General features: G+C 48.9%; 3 protein-coding genes across 3 annotated transcripts; all 3 read left to right on the top strand.

Moving 5' to 3' along the window:
• The first annotated feature begins 5,369 nt into the window (after nucleotides 1–5,369).
• LOC120982650 (histone H1A-like) lies at nucleotides 5,370–6,050 on the top strand. The gene has a single exon (XM_040412908.1). The coding sequence runs from the start codon at nucleotides 5,370–5,372 to the stop codon at nucleotides 6,048–6,050; it is 681 nt and encodes a 226-aa protein (XP_040268842.1).
• Nucleotides 6,051–8,440: 2,390 nt separating this feature from the next.
• On the top strand, nucleotides 8,441–8,839 carry LOC120982675 (histone H2A type 1-like). The gene has a single exon (XM_040412933.1). It carries the CDS (start codon nucleotides 8,441–8,443, stop codon nucleotides 8,831–8,833), a length of 393 nt encoding a protein of 130 aa, XP_040268867.1. The 3' UTR covers nucleotides 8,834–8,839.
• A 2,522-nt stretch (nucleotides 8,840–11,361) lies between these two features.
• LOC120982692 (histone H2B type 2-F) lies at nucleotides 11,362–11,742 on the top strand. Its single transcript, XM_040412948.1, has one exon. The coding sequence runs from the start codon at nucleotides 11,362–11,364 to the stop codon at nucleotides 11,740–11,742; it is 381 nt and encodes a 126-aa protein (XP_040268882.1).
• The last annotated feature ends 8,503 nt before the right edge of the window (nucleotides 11,743–20,245 follow it).

Here is a 20,245-nt window from a genome sequence, read left to right as displayed (position 1 = left end):
CACCAAATTCAGCACATGCGCCAGGCAAGGGATGTGCGTCAAACCGGCTAGTCCCAGAGCTGCAACGAGATTTCGCCTATTATCGCACACCACCAGGCCGGGCTTGAGGCTCACCGGCAGCAACCACTCGTCGGTCTGTTGTGCAAGGCCCGTCCACAACTCCTGTGCGGTGTGGGGCCTGTCCCCCAAACATATGAGTTTCAGAACGGCCTGCTGACGTTTACCCCGGGCTGCTTACGGCCACGTCCTCTCCCAGCACCAGAGGGTCCACTAACACCACCACGACCACGTCCGCGTCCCTTACTAGATGTTTTCCTCATTGTTACCGTTCACCACAATAAGAAAAATATTATTTGGCCCAATGTATTGAATTCAAATTCCGGCCTTTTTTTACAGACACCTAACACTGTCTGGCTATCTATTTAGGTACCGTATTACCCTAATACAGGCACAGCAGTAACCACAGATTTAGCTGAATATAAATGTGAGGCCTAGTATTTAGGCGCTGGGTGACAGGTATACGTTTACGGACAGAATTAGACTTGGAAATGCACGGTAGCGTGTGAAGTTATTGAGAATGACCCTATCAGCACCTTCAATCTAATATACCCTTTTATGGACAGATTTAACCTTGGCCTGATAGAGCAGAAAACAATTATTTAGGGAATTGCTAAGTTGGGAATTGTATTCAACCCAAAACAAAAACTGTGCTTCGGCAGACAGCAGACAGTATTACAATTGGCTAGCCACAGCTGAAACACCAGATTTAGGGTACTGCTATTTTGGCAATTGTATTTTACCCCTCAATAAAATAGCAAGCACAGCCAAGCCCCTGATGTAGGATATAGCAAAAAAAAAAAAAAAAACACTATTGATGGTTAAAAATGGACTTGGTGGCAGCTTGTGCTGGCGCACCACAAGACACAAAATGGCCGCCGATGACCCCAGAAAAAAGTGGGCAGCCTTAAAACAGTGAGCAATTGAATAGCAGAGGTTGTATGATACACAGCTGTATATCGATCACTTCAGTAAGTAAATCCCTGCCTAATCTCGCTGTGGCGAAACCCGCCTTGCCACTGGGCATTGGAGAGGCCTGGCTGCCCGCCTCCTACCTGCTGACTATGGCCCCTGGTGAATTTGTACGTTTGAATGCAATATTTGGGCATGTGGTATTTTATATTGCTGCTACTGGCCCTTTAATGGCCATCCGTGGACATGTTATGACTTTTAGGAACAATGCCCCTTTAAGACTGTGTAGCAGATTGCATTCAGGCCGTCTTTAATATTATATATGTTATTATGGGTTCGGTTAAATTGTATTGCGGTGTGTTGTGGACTGTATATATCTGCTCTTACTGTAATGGTTGCTATGTTACAGGCATTGTTGTTCTGTGCCTCTTCTCCTCCCCCTTTTTCCTGTCCCATTGTTTCTAGTCATGGCTGTGATGGCCTCTTGGGGCAAGTAGGATGACGCTTGTTCATTGGCTGCTGTGCAGTCTTTCAAAAAGCGCCAAGAAAGCGCTGAACACCGAACCCGGACTTTTACGAAAATGTTCGGGTTCGGGTCCGTGTCATGGACACACCAAAATTCGGTACGAACCCGAACTATACAGTTCGGGTTCGCTCATCCCTAGTTAGGACGTAAGGGAATCGTTAATTTCTAACGATAATTTGTTTTCCCTTAGTCCTAACAGAGGCACACAAATCCCCCCCCCCCCCTTTTTTAGTAATTGTGGTTATTTTAGTCTACTTGTAATTACACGATGTCCGGAGGGTCACTCCCCTCTTTATTGGGGGCAGGGCGTGTATATGTCAGTTTTTTATTATTTCATTAAAACTTCCAGCTGTCCTAACCAGTCCACAGGGGCAGAATACCCCATCTGTGCCACTGTTAGGACTAAGGGAAAACAAATTATCGTTAGAAATTAGCGGTTTTATATACACAGCTGAGATGGTTATGCTGTTTTATTACTGAATGTTATTATCACTTTAGAACACGATTGGGTGAATATGTAAGGGGGGGGGATGTGACCTTTCTGGGGGACAACCCCTCAACCAATCCGGATTGAATGTTACACCTATATAAGTATTGAGCTTCACTTGTAAACCACATGTAGCTGAGAAAGACCTGTGTGTCCAGACGTTGCTGTATCCTTTCAGTGTGATTAAACGCTAAGCTTTGATTCAAGAACAAGAGGGCCGCGACTTTTCTGAAGTTTTTTGTACGTTTGAGGGGTCCCTGAGGCCGGGAGCTGACGCCACGAGCAGCGCCGCCATACCACGGACTATGTGTTCCAGGAAGTGGTGCTGTCCTATTCCATTTATTATGTGGAGCCCTCGGGAAGCACCAGGAGCATCCATCAACGGAGGTACCCGGTCGGGGTGCTAGGAGATCCGTTACAATACTATTCTTTACTATACTATTCTGTACTGTACTATACTGTGCTGTGCTATACTATACTGTGCTGTACTATACTATGCTGTGATGTACTATACTATGCTGTACGATACTGTACTATACTATGCTGGACTATACTGTACTATACTGTGCTGTACTATACTATGCTGTGCTGTACTATACTGTACTGTGCTGTACTGTACTATACTGTGCTATACTATACTGTGCTGTACTGTACTATACTGTGCTGTGCTGTACTATACTGTACTATACTATACTGCGCTGTACTATACTGTACTATACTGTGCTATACTGTACTATACTGTGCTGTACTATACTGTACTATACTATGCTGTACTATATTGTGCTATACTATACTGTACTATAATATACTGTACTATACTATACTATAATATACTGTACTATACTATGCTGTACTATACTGTACTATACTGTGCTGTACTATACTATGCTGTACTGTGCAGTACTATACTATGCTGTACTATACTGTGCAGTACTATACCATGCTGTGCTGTACTGTACTATACTGTGCTGTACTATACTGTGCTGTACTATACTGTGCTATAATATACTATACTGTGCTGTACTATACTATGCTGTACTGTGCTGTACTATACTATAATATACTATACTTTTGCTATACTATAATATACTGTACTATAATATACTGTACTATGCTGTACTATACTAGAATATACTATACTGTACTATAATATAATGTGCTGTACTATACTGTGTTATACTATACTATGCTGTACTGTACTGTGCTGTACTATACTATAATATACTGTACTATAATATAATGTGCTGTACTATACTGTATTATACTGTACTATAATATACTGTACTATGCTGTGCTGTACTATAATATACTGTACAGTACTATACTGTGCTGTACTATAATATACTGTACTATGCTGTACTATACTGTGCTGTACTATACTATAATATACTGTACTATAATATAATGTGCTGTACTATACTGTATTATACTGTACTATAATATACTGTACTATGCTGTACTATAATATACTGTACAGTACTATACTGTGCTGTACTATAATATACTGTACTATAATATACTGTACTATACTGTGCTGTACTATAATATACTGTACTATACTATAATATACTGTACTATCCTGTACTATGATGTACTATGTGATGTACTATACTATGCTATACTATAATATACTGTACTATACTGTACTATAATATACTGTACTATCCTGTGCTATACTATAATGTGCTGTACTATACTATAATATACTGTACTATACTATGATGTACTAAAATATACTGTACTCTACTGTACTTTACTATACTGTGCTGTATTATACTGTACTATAAAATACTGTACTATACTATAATATACGGTACTATGCTATAATATACTGTACTATACAATACTGTGCTGTACTATACTATGCTGTACTATTATATACTGTACTATCATATACTGTACTATACTGTGCTGTACTATAATATACTGTGCTACACAATACTGTACTATAATATAATGTACTATACGATACTGTACTATACTATGCAATACTATAATATACTGTACTATAATATACAATACTGTGCTGTACTATACTGTGCTATACTATACGTGCTGTACTATACTGAACTATAATATACTGTACTATAATATACTTTACTATACTATGCTGTACTATAATATAATGTGCTGTACTATAATATACTGTACAATACTGTGCTGTACTATTCTATAATATACTGTACTATACTATAATATACTATACTGTACTATACTATAATATACTATACCATACCGTGCTGTACTGTACTATAATATACTGTACTATACTATAATGTACTATACTGTCCTGTACTATACTGTGCTGCACTATAATATACTGTACTATAATATACTATACTTTGCTGTACTATAATATACTGTACTATTATATACTATACTATACTGTAATATACTATACTGTACTATAATATACTATCCTATACTGCGCTGTACTATAATATACTGTACTATACTATGCTGTACTATAATATACTGTACTATTATATACTGTACTATACTATAATATACTGTACTTTGCCGTATTGTACTGAGATTACGGAGGTGCAATGAGGGGGATTATAGGGGCAGTTTTCTCTACTTTTCTTACTCCCCAGATGTTTCCGGGGGTCAGTAAAGCGGGGTCCACACTTCTGGGGGGCGGGGCCATACTCTGCCCCATTGTACCGGCACCCCCTCTGCTGCAGCCAGGAGCCCAGGAGAGAAGTCCTCTGTCATCTGCGGAGCCCTGACCACAAGACGCATCTCTGCCCCCTGAGAGCCCTGTACACACATGAGGCGGCATCACTGCGGCGGGGAATGTGCGGGGACACGGAGCACTGGAGCCGGCAGGGAGCGGAGGCCGCCGCCTGTGTTACCCTCCCGGGCTCTCCGCGGCTCCAGCTCCTCCCCGCAGCGTCCAAGCAGCTTCCTGCGGCCCCACCTTGTGGGAAAGAGCCCTGGGATGGGGACGAGGGCCGGGAAGAGAGGGAACGAGCCCCCGCAGCGGAGCCATCGGGCCGGATCCAGCCGGATGTGCAGAACGTCAGGCAGAGCGGGAGGACTGTGGCGGAGATCCCGGGGCCTGCTCCGGCCTCCTCCGCCACAGACGGCGACACACGGTGAGGGGGGATGTCCGGGAGGAGGAAGGCGGCCTCTCCTGTCCGGTTCTAGCCGCTAAAGGGCTCTTCTCCCGGGCAGGGAAGCACAAGGGCAGAGCGGAGCTGCAGCCGGGCTGAGAGGGGTGAAGGCGGGGCCTGTGTCCAGTGTCAGCCAATAGACGCGCAGGAGGGCGGAGCTCGGCAGCCAATCACTGCGCAGCGCTGCACATATAAGAGGCGGCCCCGGCTCCGGCCTCAGTGTTTTCTCCAGGAGAAGTCTTTGTGTTTTCTCCCCACGTCTCACACGATGGCAGAGACCGCGCCAGCAGCCGCCGCTCCTCCTCCTCCCGCCGAAGCGGCCGCCAAGTCCAAGAAGCAGCCGAGGAAATCCACCGCGGCAGGGGGCGCCAAGAAAAGCAAGAAGCCGTCCGGTCCCAGCGTGTCCGAGCTCCTGGTCACAGCCGTGTCCGCCTCCAAGGAGCGCAGCGGGGTGTCTCTGGCCGCCCTGAAGAAGGCTCTGGCTGCCGGAGGATGCGATGTAGAGAAGAACAATAGCCGCATCAAGGTGGCCATCAGGGCTCTGGTCACCAAGGGGACCCTCACCCAGGTGAAGGGCAGCGGCGCCTCCGGCTCCTTCAAGCTCAACAAGAAGCAGCAGGAGACCAAGGACAAGGCGGCGGCCAAGAAGAAGAAGCCGGCGGCGGCCAAGAAACCTGCAGCTACTGCGGCCAAGAAACCCGCTAAATCCCCGAAGAAGCCCAAGAAGGCTCCGGCCAAGAGCCCGAAAAAGGCTAAGAAACCAGCCGCGGCCAAGAAAGCAGCCAAGAGCCCCAAGAAGCTGAAGGCTGCCCCCAAGCCCAAGAAGCTGGCCAAGAGTCCGGCTAAGAAGGCGGCCAAACCCAAGGCTGCCAAGAGTCCGGCTAAGAAGGCGGCCAAACCCAAGGCTGCCAAGAGTCCGGCTAAGAAAGCGGCGAAAGCCAAGAAGTAACCGGCGCCGCCCGCACTTCTCCCCCAAAGGCTCTTCTCAGAGCCACCACCTCCTCCTCAGACGAGCTCCACTCCGCCCTTCTGCCCTCGTTCTCCGCTCACAGTGGATATATTCAGTCTCCAGATTACATTACAGCCTCCACATTGTATTACAGCCTCAATATTAGCGGCCTCTACATTACATCACAGCTTAAACATTGTTACAGCCTCCATATTAATTGACAGCCTCTGTATTACCAGCCTCTACATTACAGCCGCCCTACTACCAGCCTCCATTTTGTATTATCAATCTCAACATATTACAGCCTTCATATTTTCAGCCTCTACTTTACATTATAGCCTCCATATTATATTGCAGCATTTATATTACCAGCCTCCACATTATATTACAGACTCCATATTACCGTCATCTACATTACATCACAGCATAAACATGTTACAACCTCCATAATTCCAGCCTCCACATTATATTACAGCCTCTACATTACATTACAGTCCTCTACATTACATCAGAGCCTAAACATTATGTTACAGCCTCCATATTTTCAGCATCAAGATTACATCACAGCCTCCATACTACCAGCCTCCACATGATATTACCAGCCTCTGCATTTCAGGCTAAAATTATATTACAGCCTCTGCATTACATTACAGCCTCCGTATTACCGGCCTCTACATTACAGTCTCCATATTACATTAACGGCCTCCACATTATATTAAATCCTCCGTATTACCGGCCTCTACATTACACCACAGCTTAAACATTATGTTACAGCCTCCACATTACATCACAGCCTCAACATTGACAGCCTCCATATTACCAGCCTGTAAATTACATTATATCCTCCGCATTATATTAAAGCCTCTATATTATATTATCAACCTCCACATTACATTGCAGCCTCCATATTATTTTACCACTACGCCCCTTATCCTCCCCAGTGCCCAATCACCACTCCCCTCATTAATAGCAGATCACTACTCCCCTCATCCTCCTCTCTGGCAGATCACTACTTCCCTCATTCTCCTCAATGGCTGACCACTACTCCCCTCATCATCCTCAATAGCATATAACTACTTCCCTCATTCTCCTTATTGCCCAATCACTACTCCCCTCATCATCCTCAATAGCATATAACTACTCCCCTCATACTTAGTGCCCGATCACTACTCCCCTCATCATCCTCAATACCATATAACTACTCCCCTCATCCTTAGTGCCCGATCACTACTCCCCTCATCCTCCTCTCTGGCAGATCACTACTCCCCTCATCCTCCTCAATAGCATATAACTACTCCCCTCATACTTAGTGCCCGATCACTACTCCCCTCATCCTCCTCTCTGGCAGATCACTACTCCCCTCATCATCCTCAATAGCATATAACTACTTCCCTCATTCTCCTTATTGCCCAATCACTACTCCCCTCATCATCCTCAATAGCATATAACTACTCCCCTCATCCTTAGTGCCCGATCACTACTCCCCTCATCCTCCTCTCTGGCAGATCACTACTCCCCTAATCATCCTCAATACCATATAACTACTCCCCTCATCCTTAGTGCCCGATCACTACTCCCCTCATCATCCTCAATAGCATATAACTACTTCCCTCATTCTCCTTATTGCCCAATCACTACTCCCCTCATCATCCTCAATAGCATATAACTACTCCCCTCATCCTTAGTGCCCGATCACTACTCCCCTCATCCTCCTCTCTGGCAGATCACTACTCCCCTTATACACTTCAGCTGAGCTCTGCTCCCCTAATCATCCTCAATACCATATAACTACTCCCCTCATCCTTAGTGCCCGATCACTACTCCCCTCATCCTCCTCTCTGGCAGATCACTACTCCCCTCATACTTAGTGCCCGATCACTACTCCCCTCATACTTAGTGCCCGATCACTACTCCCCTCATCCTCCTCTCTGGCAGATCACTGCTCCCCTTATACACTTCAGCTGAGCTCTGCTCCCGCTATGAATGGCTGCGGATCAGCGAGCTGTGCGGCTGCTCAGTGCAGGGCGGGAGGACGAGGCTCCGCCCCTACGGGCACATAACGGCTGCGGGGTCCAGAGCTCTGCTACTATTGGCTGGGAGAGCTCAGGATCTCGTCGCTCATTTGAATTTCCCGCCTATAGTCCCCAACTGCAAATGAGCTGCTGATCTACAGGAGGAGCCGGTCATGTGACCTGTACGCGCGTCATAAGCCACGCCCAGCGCCTCTCATTGGCTTCTCCACGAGTCTTGTCTCCGTTGAAGGCTTCTAATCCACCCAATGAGCGGCGCTGGGGGCGGAGCAGTAGCCTATAAAGGCGGCAGGAGGCGGCTCCTCCGGATCACACACATCAGAGTCTTCTTTGCTGTTCTGTGCTCTGCTGTAGAGAACGATGTCTGGACGCGGCAAACAAGGAGGCAAAGTCCGGGCTAAGGCCAAGACCCGCTCCTCCCGGGCAGGGCTCCAGTTCCCGGTCGGCCGAGTGCACAGGCTCCTCCGCAAGGGCAACTACGCCCAGAGGGTGGGCGCCGGCGCTCCCGTCTACTTGGCCGCTGTGCTCGAGTATCTCACCGCCGAGATCCTGGAGCTGGCCGGCAATGCCGCCCGCGACAACAAGAAGACCCGCATCATCCCCCGCCACCTGCAGCTGGCCGTGCGCAACGACGAGGAGCTCAACAAGCTGCTGGGCGGCGTCACCATCGCCCAGGGAGGCGTCCTGCCCAACATCCAGGCCGTGCTGCTGCCCAAGAAGACCGAGAGCACCAAGTCGGCCAAGAGCAAGTGAGCCCGGCTCTGCTGCTGCTGCTGTGCCCCCCGGAACCAAAGGCTCTTCTAAGAGCCCCCCACATGCTCTGTACGACTGAGCTGGCGATGCCGCTGATCTCCGCTGTGGAGGCGTCCGGGCGTCACACAGGGGCACTTACCGCTCCTGACTAGAGATGGGAAGTTTGGATCATTGGCTTCAGTTGGTGACAAGTGAACCGGAGCCGGATAGGTAATAAGTGTCCGATCAGTGGTGACCGGACTGAGGACTAGGAAGGGGGGGCTGGGGGCCCTGATCTGGGCATTATACTGAGTGGGGGGCTGGGGGCCCTGATCTGGGCATTATACTGAGTGGGGGGCCCTGATCTGGGCATTATACTGAGTGGGGGGCGCTGCTGGGGGCCCTGATCTGGGCATTATACTGAGTGGGGGGGCTGGGGGCCCTGATCTGGGCATTATACTGAGTGGGGGGCTGGGGGCCCTGATCTGGGCATTATACTGAGTGGGGGGCCCTGATCTGGGCATTATACTGAGTGGGGGGCGCTGCTGGAGGCGCTCTATTCTATGGACAGCACTGCGGGGGCTTTATACTGCTGCAGCCGGTCAGAGACTCCGTGTATTGTTCTAGAAGGAGTCGGATCATTGGATTCTTAGCCTCAGTGCACGACTCCCTGGACCGTGTGCGCCTCCGCTCTGATTGGCTGCTGGCCTCCCCTCCTCCTCCGACATGAATCGGACATCACCGCTCCTGACCTGCTGCGAGTCCGGGCAGACATTGCTGCTGTGGAGGGTTTGTCCGCTGGATTCTGACCGGACTGTAATTGAGCGGGAGTTTCAAAAGCCAGAGATCAGCCAATCACTGTAAAGCACTTGTCGTATAGCTCCGCCCCCTTCTCTGCGCTGGTGTCCGGGGATAGAGCGCACGGCGGGGCTCACATCCATCCATTAGCAGATCACTACTGCCCTCATTCTCCTCACTGGCTGACCACTACTCCCCTAATCATCCTCAGTACCATATAACTACTTCACTCATTCTCCTCATTGCCCAACTGCTCTCTGTCTGATCACTCCTCCCCCCATCATCCTCAGTGTCCAATCACTACTCCCCCATCCTCAGTGTCCAATCACTACTCCCCTCATCCTCCTCAGTGTCCAATCACTACTCCCCCCATCCTCAGTGTCCAATCACTACTCCCCTCATCCTCCTCAGTGTCCAATCACTACTCCCCCCATCCTCAGTGTCCAATCACTACTCCCCTCATCCTCAGTGTCCAATCACTACTCCCCCCATCCTCAGTGTCCAATCACTACTCCCCTCATCCTCAGTGTCCAATCACTACTCCCCTCATCCTCAGTGTCCAATCACTACTCCCCCCATCCTCAGTGTCCAATCACTACTCCCCCATCCTCCTCACTGTCTGATAACTACTCCCCCATCCTCCTCAGTGTCCAATCACTACTCCCCCCATCCTTCTCTTTGGCCGATCACTACTCCCCTCATCCTCCCGAGTATACGATCACTACTCCCCTCATCCTCCCGATCTGGTCTATAATGAGGGAATAATCCGCCTCGGACATGAGGCTTCCATGTATTCACACAATGCGGCAGCTCCGTCCTAGAGGAGGGGGGGGGGGGGCTCTGAGAAGAGCGGGGGGAGGAGACAGCAGGAGGGGCGGGGCTCACATCCATCCATTCAGATGAGCCGAGGGCGGAGCTTGTCCACGGCCGCTGAATTCTTACCGGACGGTAATTGAGCGGGAATTTCAAAAGCCAAGGTACTAGTTCTATAGCCCCGCCCCCATAGCCTGCTCAGTATTAACCCGTCAGTGGCCGCCTTCTCCCGCTCCCGCACCGGAGAAGGGGAGAACAGTCCCGTATTCACTGTGCGGAGAAGAGCGGCTCCATCGCTGCGCTGGTGTCCAGGGATAGAGCGCACGACCTCCCTGCGGGCACAGTACACTCAGCGGCGGCATCACTACCAGCAGGGGGCGGGGCGCAGTGAGGGGCGGGGCGGTTATCAGCAGAGCAGCGAGGCCCTGATAGACGGAAGAGAGATGTTAGCCCCGCCCCCGGCTCATCTGAATAGACGGATGCGAGTTCTGCTCCGCCCCCCGTTTTAGCAGAATGGATGGCTATGAGCCCAGCCCCTCCTGCTGCTCCGCCCTCCGACTCAGCTCTATGAATGGATGTGAGCCCCTCCCTTCTTGCTGCTCCGTTCCCCGGCTCAGCTGGATGGATGTATGTGAGCCACGCCTCTCCTGTTGCTCCGCCCCCGGCTCTGCTGAATGGATGTATGTGAGCCCCGCCCCTCTATTTGCTCCGCCCTGGCTCTGCTGAATGGATGTATGTGAGCCACGCCTCTCTATTTGCTCCGCCCCCGGCTCAGCTGAATGGATGTGAGGCTGCCAATTGGAAGAAGTGGAGACACCACATGACCCTCTCCTCCAGTAGATCGGCGCGCAGTCAGCAGCAGCTCATTTGCATGGCCCGTCTATAAATACCGCCGCGGTGGCAGGAGGAGAACAGACGAGATTTTGTCCTCAGTCAGAATGCCCGATCCCGCCAAGTCCGCCCCAGCGCCCAAGAAGGGCTCCAAGAAAGCCGTCACCAAGGTCCAGAAGAAGGACGGCAAGAAGCGGAGGAAGAGCAGGAAGGAGAGCTATGCCATCTACGTCTACAAGGTGCTGAAGCAGGTCCACCCCGACACCGGCATCTCCTCCAAGGCCATGGGCATCATGAACTCCTTCGTCAACGACATCTTCGAGCGCATCGCAGGGGAAGCCTCCCGCCTGGCTCACTACAACAAGCGCTCCACCATCACCTCCCGGGAGATCCAGACCGCCGTGCGCCTGCTGCTGCCCGGAGAGCTGGCCAAGCACGCCGTCTCCGAGGGCACCAAGGCCGTCACCAAGTACACCAGCGCCAAGTGAGCGCCGCTCCCGCTCTCCGGACCCAAAGGCTCTTCTCAGAGCCCCCACCCTGTCTCCAGCGGAGCTGCTCCCGGGTCTCCCCGTTGTTCTCACAGTGGCTGCGGTTTTCCTCCCTGTCAGCTAGATGAGATGCGGTAACGCTATCGGAAGTTACAATACAAGCTCCCCTCATCCTCCTCCTCCATGCCCGATCACTACTCCCATCATCCTCCTCAGTGTGGCGCTCCCTGGAGAGAGGCTGTGCGGCCGCTCAGTGCAGGACAGGAGGACGAGGCTCCTACGGGCACATAACGGCTGCGGGGTCCAGAGCTCTCCTATTGGCTGGGAGAGCTCAGCATCTCGTCCCTCATTTGAATTTCCCGCCTATAGTTGAGCTACTGATTTACAGGAGGAGCCGGTCATGTGACCTGTACCAGCGCCGCTCATTGGCGGGACGGATTAACCCCTCAGTCTCCGAGCGGTGGAGAACACCCGGGGCTCGGGATTTACACAGATTATTGGGGGGGTTTCTGTAATGTAGACCTCCGGCTGTACTGAGCACAGGGCGCCGCTGATCTCCTGATGTGCGGGCGGTGTTAACCCCTCAGTGGAATCGTAGCTCCTCCCCGGGAAGATGTGGGTGGCTCTGAGAAGAGCCTTTGTGCTGTGAGGACGGAGGAGGCGGCGGCGGCATTAACCCCCGAAGCCGTAGAGAGTGCGGCCCTGGCGCTTGAGCGCGTAGACCACGTCCATGGCGGTGACGGTCTTCCTCTTGGCGTGCTCGGTGTAGGTGACGGCGTCCCGGATGACGTTCTCCAGGAAGACTTTCAGCACCCCGCGAGTCTCCTCATAGATGAGGCCGGAGATGCGCTTGACGCCTCCCCTGCGAGCTAGGCGGCGGATGGCAGGCTTGGTGATGCCCTGGATGTTATCACGGAGCACCTTCCTGTGCCGCTTGGCGCCGCCTTTCCCGAGCCCTTTCCCTCCTTTACCGCGACCAGACATCTTCTAGGTGTGAGGAGCAGAGAGCAGTGACTGCTCAGCCCAGAGCCCTCCTTTATATGGAGCATGGGCGGACCTGAAAGAGAACTGGGGGCGGGGCTGTTCCTGAACTCCAGGCCCCGCCCTCCAGCTCTGATTGGCTGAGCTCAGAAGTGCTGGTGGTTTGCATTTTCCAGCCTCCATGTTACCAGCCTGTAAATTACATCCTATCCTTCGCATTAAAATAAAGTCTCTATATTATATTATCAACCTCCACATTATATTACAGCCTCCATACTACCAGCCTCCACATTCTATTACAGCCTCTGCATTACATTACAGCCTCCACCTTACATTATAGCCTCCATATTACATCTATGTTTCTATTACAGCATCCATATTACATTATCTTCCTCCACATTATATTACAGCCTCCATACTACTAGCCTCTACATTACAGCCTCCACATTCTATTACAGCCTCCATACTACATTATCTTCCTCCACATTACATTACAGCCTCCATACTACTAGCCTCTACATTACAGCCTCCACATTACATTACCAGGCTCCACATAATATCACAGCCTCCACATTCTATTACAGCCTCTGCATTACATTATAGCCTCCACCTTACATCACAGCCTCCATATTACCAGCCTCTACATTACATTACAGCCTCCATACTACCAGCCTCTACATTACATTACAGCCTCCACATTACATTACCAGGCTCCACATAATATCACAGCCTCCACATTACATTACAGCCTACATATAATATTACAGCTTCCACATGATATTACAGCCTCCATATTACATTACAGCCTCTATATTATATTACAGCTTCCACAATATATTACAGCCTCCATATTATATTATCAACCTCAACATTATATTACAGCCTCCATATTTAAAGCCTCCACATTACATTATAGTCTCCACATTACATCACAGCCTCTATATTATCATCCTCAACATTATATTACAGTCTCCATATTTACAGCATCTACATTATATTACAGCCTCCATATTAATGGCCTCCACATTACATCACAGCCTCCATATTATATTATCAACCTCAACATTATATTACAGCCTCCATACTACCAGCCTCCGCATTATATTACAGCCTCCATGTTACATTACCGGCCTCCACATTCTATTACAGCCTCTGCCTTACAGCTTCCACATTATTTTACAGCCTCCATATTACCAGGCTCCACATTATATTACAGCCTCCATATTACCAGGCTCCACATTATATTACAGCCTCCATACTACCAGGCTCCACATTATATTACAGCGTCAACATTACATTATAGCCTCCATATTACCAGGCTTCACATTATTTTACAGCCTCCACATTACATTATAGCCTCCATATTATATTACAGCTTCCACATTTTATTACAGCCTCCATATTATATTACAGCTTCCACATTTTATTACAGCCTCCATATTACCAGGCTCCACATTATATTACAGCTTTCATATTACCAGGCTCCACATTATATTACAGCCTCCACATTACATTATAGCCTCCATATTATATTACAGCCTCCACATTATATTACAGCCTCCATATTACCAGTCTCCACATGATATACAGCCTCCACATTATATTACAGCCTTCACATTATATTACAGCCTACAGAATTTAGCTTTTACACTATATTACAGCCTCCATATTGCCAGGCTCCAAATTATATGACAGCCTCCACATTTCATTATAGCCTCCACATTATATTACAGCCTCCATATTATATTACAGCCTCCACATTACATTATAGCCTCCATATTATATTACAGCCTCCACATTACAGCCTCCATATTACCAGTCTCCACATGATATTACAGCCTCCACATTATATTACAGCCTACAGATTTCAGCCTTCACACTATAGTTCAGCCTCCATATTACCAGGCTCCACATTATATTACAGCCTCCATATTACCAGGCTTCACATTATATTACAGCCTCCATATTACCAGGCTCCACATTATTTTACAGCCTCCACATTAAATTACAGCCTCCATATTACCAGTCTCCACATTATATTACAGCCTCCATATTATATTACAGCCTTCACATTATATTACAGCCTACAGATTTTAGCTTTCACACTATATTACAGCCTCCATATTGCCAGGCTCCAAATTATATGAAAGCCTCCACATTTCATTATAGCCTCCACATTATATTACAGCCTCCACATTATATTACAGCCTCCATATTATATTATAGCCTCCACATTACATTATAGCCTCCATATTATATTACAGCCTTCACATTATATTACAGCCTACAGATTTTAGCTTTCACACTATATTACAGCCTCCATATTGCCAGGCTCCAAATTATATGACAGCCTCCACATTTCATTATAGCCTCCACATTATATTACAGCCTCCACATTATATTACAGCCTCCACATTACATTATAGCCTCCATATTATATTACAGCCTCCACATTACAGCCTCCATATTACCAGTCTCCACATGATATTACAGCCTCCACATTATATTACAGCCTACAGATTTCAGCCTTCACACTATAGTTCAGCCTCCATATTACCAGGCTCCACATTATTTTACAGCCTCCACATTAAATTACAGCCTCCATATTACCAGTCTCCACATTATATTACAGCCTCCACATTATATTACAGCCTTCACATTATATTACAGCCTACAGATTTCAGCTTTCACACTATATTACAGCCTCCATATTGCTAGGCTCCAAATTATATTACAGCCTCCGCATTTCATTATAGCTTCCACATTATATTACAGTCTCAATATTACCAGGCTTCACATTATATTACAGCCTCCATATTACATTATAGCCTCCACATTATATTGCAGCCTCCACATTATATTACAGCCTCCATATTATATTATAGCCTCCACATTACATTATAGCCTCCATATTATATTACAGCCTCCACATTATATTACAGCCTCCATATTATATTATAGCCTTCACATTACATTATAGCCTCCATATTACATTATAGCCTCCATATTATATTACGGCCTCCATATTACCAGTCTCCACATGATATTACAGCCTCCACATTATATTACAGCCTACAGATTTCAGCCTCCATATTACCAGGCGGTCCTCATTAAGGTCTTACTGGGGGGCCTGTTGTGTGTGTGGGGGGATGGGGGGGGATAGAAGCATCACCAGCATCATATGCATCAACTTCCGTCTATAATGAGCAGCTTTCTTCAGCCGCCCTCTGAAGAAACCACCCAGCTCCAGCAGCAGGACATCCAGCAGAACCTGAACCAGCAGGCAGTGACATACTTGGACTGCACCCTGTAACCCATGATCCAAGATCTCCTGGACTTCTGGGCATGCAAACTTCATGTGTGGCCCCAACTGGGCGAGTTTTCCATGGACATGCTTCCCTGCACGACGTACTGTGGGACAGCCACCGCCATAAGGCCTTTAAAACTCTCCGTCTCCACCAGACGGAATGACAGAATTTCAAAGGCCAGTAATTTAGAAATGCTGGCATTCAGGGCCAGGGATCACGGGTGGGTAGGGGGGTACTTCCTCTTCCGCTCCAGCGTTTGGGAGATGGAGAGCTTGTAACGGATCACCTGGCACCCCGACTGAGTACCTCCGTTGACGGATGCTCCTAGCGTTTTCCTGAGGTTTCCAAGCACTCTGGCAGACACCACAATCACCGAACCGAAGCAGCATATAAATCCTCTTCAAGCATATGAATGCTGTAGACAGTTGAATAGGAAACCACACAAATAGGTTTACACTCCTAGCAGTCAAACTGGGACAGCATGCAATAAATCCTCCCCAAGAATGAGACGACACTTCACCTTGAGGGTTAAAACAGGAACTGACTTTATTTAGACACAGCACACCTACTCTAAACTCCCCAACAGCCTCATTTACATACAATAGGGCACCTAGAGGACTCTGGTACAAGGAAGGGTGGGGCCAGACAATAGCAAGGGCTGATGGGAGATGGAGGAGGGACAGAGCAGCTGGTTTAAACTGGTGTCCCTGAGACAACACCCTGCCGGGGGAACAATGGGACAGGAAAAAGGGGGAGGAGAAGAGGCACAGAACAACAATGCCTGTAACATGCAAACATTACAGTAAGAGCAAGATATATACAGTCCACAACACACAGCAATACAAAATACCACATGCCCAAATTGCATTCCACGTACAAATTCACCAGGGGCCATAGTCAGTAGGTAGGAGGCGGGTAGCCAGGCCTCTCCAATGCCCAGTGGCGAGGCGGGTTCCGCCACAGAGCTGAACGCTTCCGTGGGACATTGTGGAGATGCTTGGTGACCCAGGTGGTGGTGTTGCTGGCAGATCCTCTGCGGGGTGGCAGGTGGCACTGTAGCTCCAGAGGTGGATGAAGAGGCCACGACTGCAGCAGAAGAGGAAGCAGGAGGAGCCAGAGACCTTTCTTGGTTTTTGAGGTGTCTTCTCCACTGCAGCTCGTGCTTTGCACTTAGATGCCTGGTCATGCAGGTTGTGATCAGGTTGAGAACGTTTATGCCTCGCTTCAGGCTCTGATTGCACAGCGTGCAAACCACTCGTGTCTTCTCGTCAGCACATTCTCTGAAGAACTGCCACGTCAGGGAACTCCTTGGAGCTGGCTTTGGTGTGCTCGTTCCCTTGCTGCGGTGGGCAGTAGGAGGCGTACTGTCTAGAGGACGGCCGCTCCGCTTTTGCACCCTGCTCCCTCTTCTGCTTGGCTGGTGGCTCTGTGCGACCACCGCCTCTTCCTCCGAACTACATAGGTCACTCGCATGACCTTGATTCCATGTGGGGTTGAGGACCTCATCGTCCTCCTCATCATCTTCCACCTAGTCTTGACCCCTGCCTTCCTTCTCGGTCTGCACACTTTCGAAAGCCCCAGCAGTTGGCACCTGTGTTTCGTCATCATCCGAGACGTGCTGCGATGGTCCTCCCATGTACTCATCCTGAAAGATAAGTGGTTGGGCATCGGTGCACTCAATCTCTTCCACTTCTGGGGCAGGGCTAGGTGGAAGTCCCTGGGAAACCCTGCTAACAGAGTCATCAAAAAGCAGAAGAGACTGCTGCATGACTTGGGGCTCAGACTGCTTGGCTGATGTGCAAGGGGGCGAGGTGAAAGACTGATGGACATCGGCTGCAGGTGCTAACTGTGGTCTTTCAGCAGGAGACTGGGTGTGAGACAATGTGAAGGAACTGGAGCCACTGTCAGCCACCCAATCTACTATCTCCTGTACTTGTTCAGGCCTCACCATTCGTAGAGCCGCATTAGGCCCGACCAAATACCGCTGCAGGTTCTGTCACCTACTCGCACCTGAGGAAGGGGTTTCACTTGTGCGTGTAGCTGGTACAGATCGACCACGTCCTCTCCCTGCAACAGGAGCTCCACCAGCAGCGCCACGACCGGGGCCACGTCCCTTATTTGACGCTCTCCTCATATTTCTAGAATTTAGGATCTTGCCCAAAATGGGTGTTTAATTAATAGTAGAATAGAACGACAGTATGTACAGGGTGTATCTGACACGGCCTGAATCAGACTAGGCCTCAATTAAAGATTTATGCTCAAAATGGCTGTATTTCAAATACCTAAATAGAACCCAAATATATAAAGGGTGTATCTCACACGCCCTGACCCACACTAGGCCTCAATTAAATACACTGCTCAAAAAAATAAAGGGAACACTTAAACAACACGATGTAACTCCACTTCTGTGAAATCAAACTGTCCACTTAGGAAGCAGCACTGAGTGACAATCAATTTCACATGCTGTTGTGCAAATGGGATAGACAACAGGTGGAAATTTTAGGCAATTAGCAAGACACCCCCAATAAAGGAGTGGTTCTGCATGTGGTGACCACAGACCACTTCTCAGTTCCTATGCTTCCTGGCTGATGTTTTGGTCACTTTTGAATGCTGGCGGTGCTTTCACTCTAGTGGTAGCATGAGACGGAGTCTACAACCCACACAAGTGGCTCAGGTAGTGCAGCTTATCCAGGATGGCACATCAATGCGAGCTGTGGCAAGAAGGTTTGCTGTGTCTGTCAGCGTAGTGTCCAGAGCATGGAGGCGCTACCAGGAGACAGGCCAGTACATCAGGAGACGTGGAGGAGGCCGTAGGAGGGCAACAACCCAGCAGCAGGACCGCTACCTCCGCCTTTGTGCAAGGAAGAACAGGAGGAGCACTGCCAGAGCCCTGCAAAATGACCTCCAGCAGGCCACAAATGTGCATGTGTCTGCTCAAACGGTCAGAAACAGACTCCATGAGGGTGATATGAGGGCCCGACGTCCACAGGTGGGGGTTGTGCTTACAGCCCAACACCGTGCAGGAGGTTTGGCATTTGCCAGAGAACACCAATATTGGCAAATTCGCCACTGGCGCCCTGTGCTCTTCACAGATGAAAGCAGGTTCACACTGAGCACATGTGACAGACGTGACAGAGTCTGGAGACGCCGCGGAGAACGTTCTGCTGCCTGCAACATCCTCCAGCATGACCGGTTTGGCATTGGGTCAGTAATGGTGTGGGGTGGCATTTCTTTGGAGGGCCGCACAGACCTCCATGTGCTCGCCAGAGGTAGCCTGACTGCCATTAGGTACCGAGATGAGATCCTCAGACCCCTTGTGAGACCATATGCTGGTGCGGTTGGCCCTGGGTTCCTCCTAATGCAAGACAATGCTAGACCTCATGTGGCTGGAGTGTGTCAGCAGTTCCTGCAAGACGAAGGCATTGATGCTATGGACTGGCCCGTCCGTTCCCCAGACCTGAATCCAATTGAGCACATCTGGGACATCATGTCTCGCTCTATCCACCAACGTCACGTTGCACCACAGACTGTCCAGGAGTTGGCAGATGCTTTAGTCCAGGTCTGGGAGGAGATCCCTCAGGAGACCGTCCGCCACCTCATCAGGAGCATGCACAGGCGTTGTAGGGAGGTCATACAGGCACGTGGAGGCCACACACACTACTGAGCCTCATTTTGACTTGTTTTAAGGACATTACATCAAAGTTGGATCAGCCTGTAGTGTGTTTTTCCACTTTAATTTTGAGGGTGACTCCAAATCCAGACCTCCATGGGTTAAAACATTTGATTTCCATTTTTTAATTTTTGTGTGATTTTGTTGTCAGCACATTCAACTATGTAAAGAACAAAGGATTTCAGAAGAATATTTAATTAATTCTGATCTAGGATGTGTTATTTCTGTGTTCCCTTTATTTTTTTGAGCAGTGTATATAACATAGTACATAAGGCCGAAAAAAGACATTTGTCCATCCAGTTCGGCCTGTTATCCTGCAAGTTGATCCAGAGGAAGGCAAAAAAAAAACTGTGAGGTAGAAGCCAATTTTCCCCACTTTAGGGGAATAAAAAATTCCTTCCCGACTCCAATCAGGCATCAGACTAACTCCCTGGATCAACGACCCCTCTCTAGTAGCTATAGCCTGTAATATTATTACACTCCAGAAATACATCCAGGCCCCTCTTGAATTCCTTTTTTGCACTCACCATCACCACCTCCTCAG

This window comes from Bufo bufo (genome assembly GCF_905171765.1).
Source record: "Bufo bufo chromosome 1 unlocalized genomic scaffold, aBufBuf1.1 SUPER_1_unloc_1, whole genome shotgun sequence".
NCBI classification, from domain to species: domain Eukaryota; kingdom Metazoa; phylum Chordata; class Amphibia; order Anura; family Bufonidae; genus Bufo; species Bufo bufo.
This window is presented reverse-complemented; position numbering and strand designations above follow the sequence as displayed.

Excerpts from the sequence above, each read along its gene's own strand:
- LOC120982650 (XM_040412908.1), top strand. The coding sequence starts at position 5,370 with ATGGCAGAGACCGCGCCAGCAGCCGCCGCTCCTCCTCCTCCCGCCGAA.
- LOC120982675 (XM_040412933.1), top strand. The coding sequence starts at position 8,441 with ATGTCTGGACGCGGCAAACAAGGAGGCAAAGTCCGGGCTAAGGCCAAG.
- LOC120982692 (XM_040412948.1), top strand. The coding sequence starts at position 11,362 with ATGCCCGATCCCGCCAAGTCCGCCCCAGCGCCCAAGAAGGGCTCCAAG.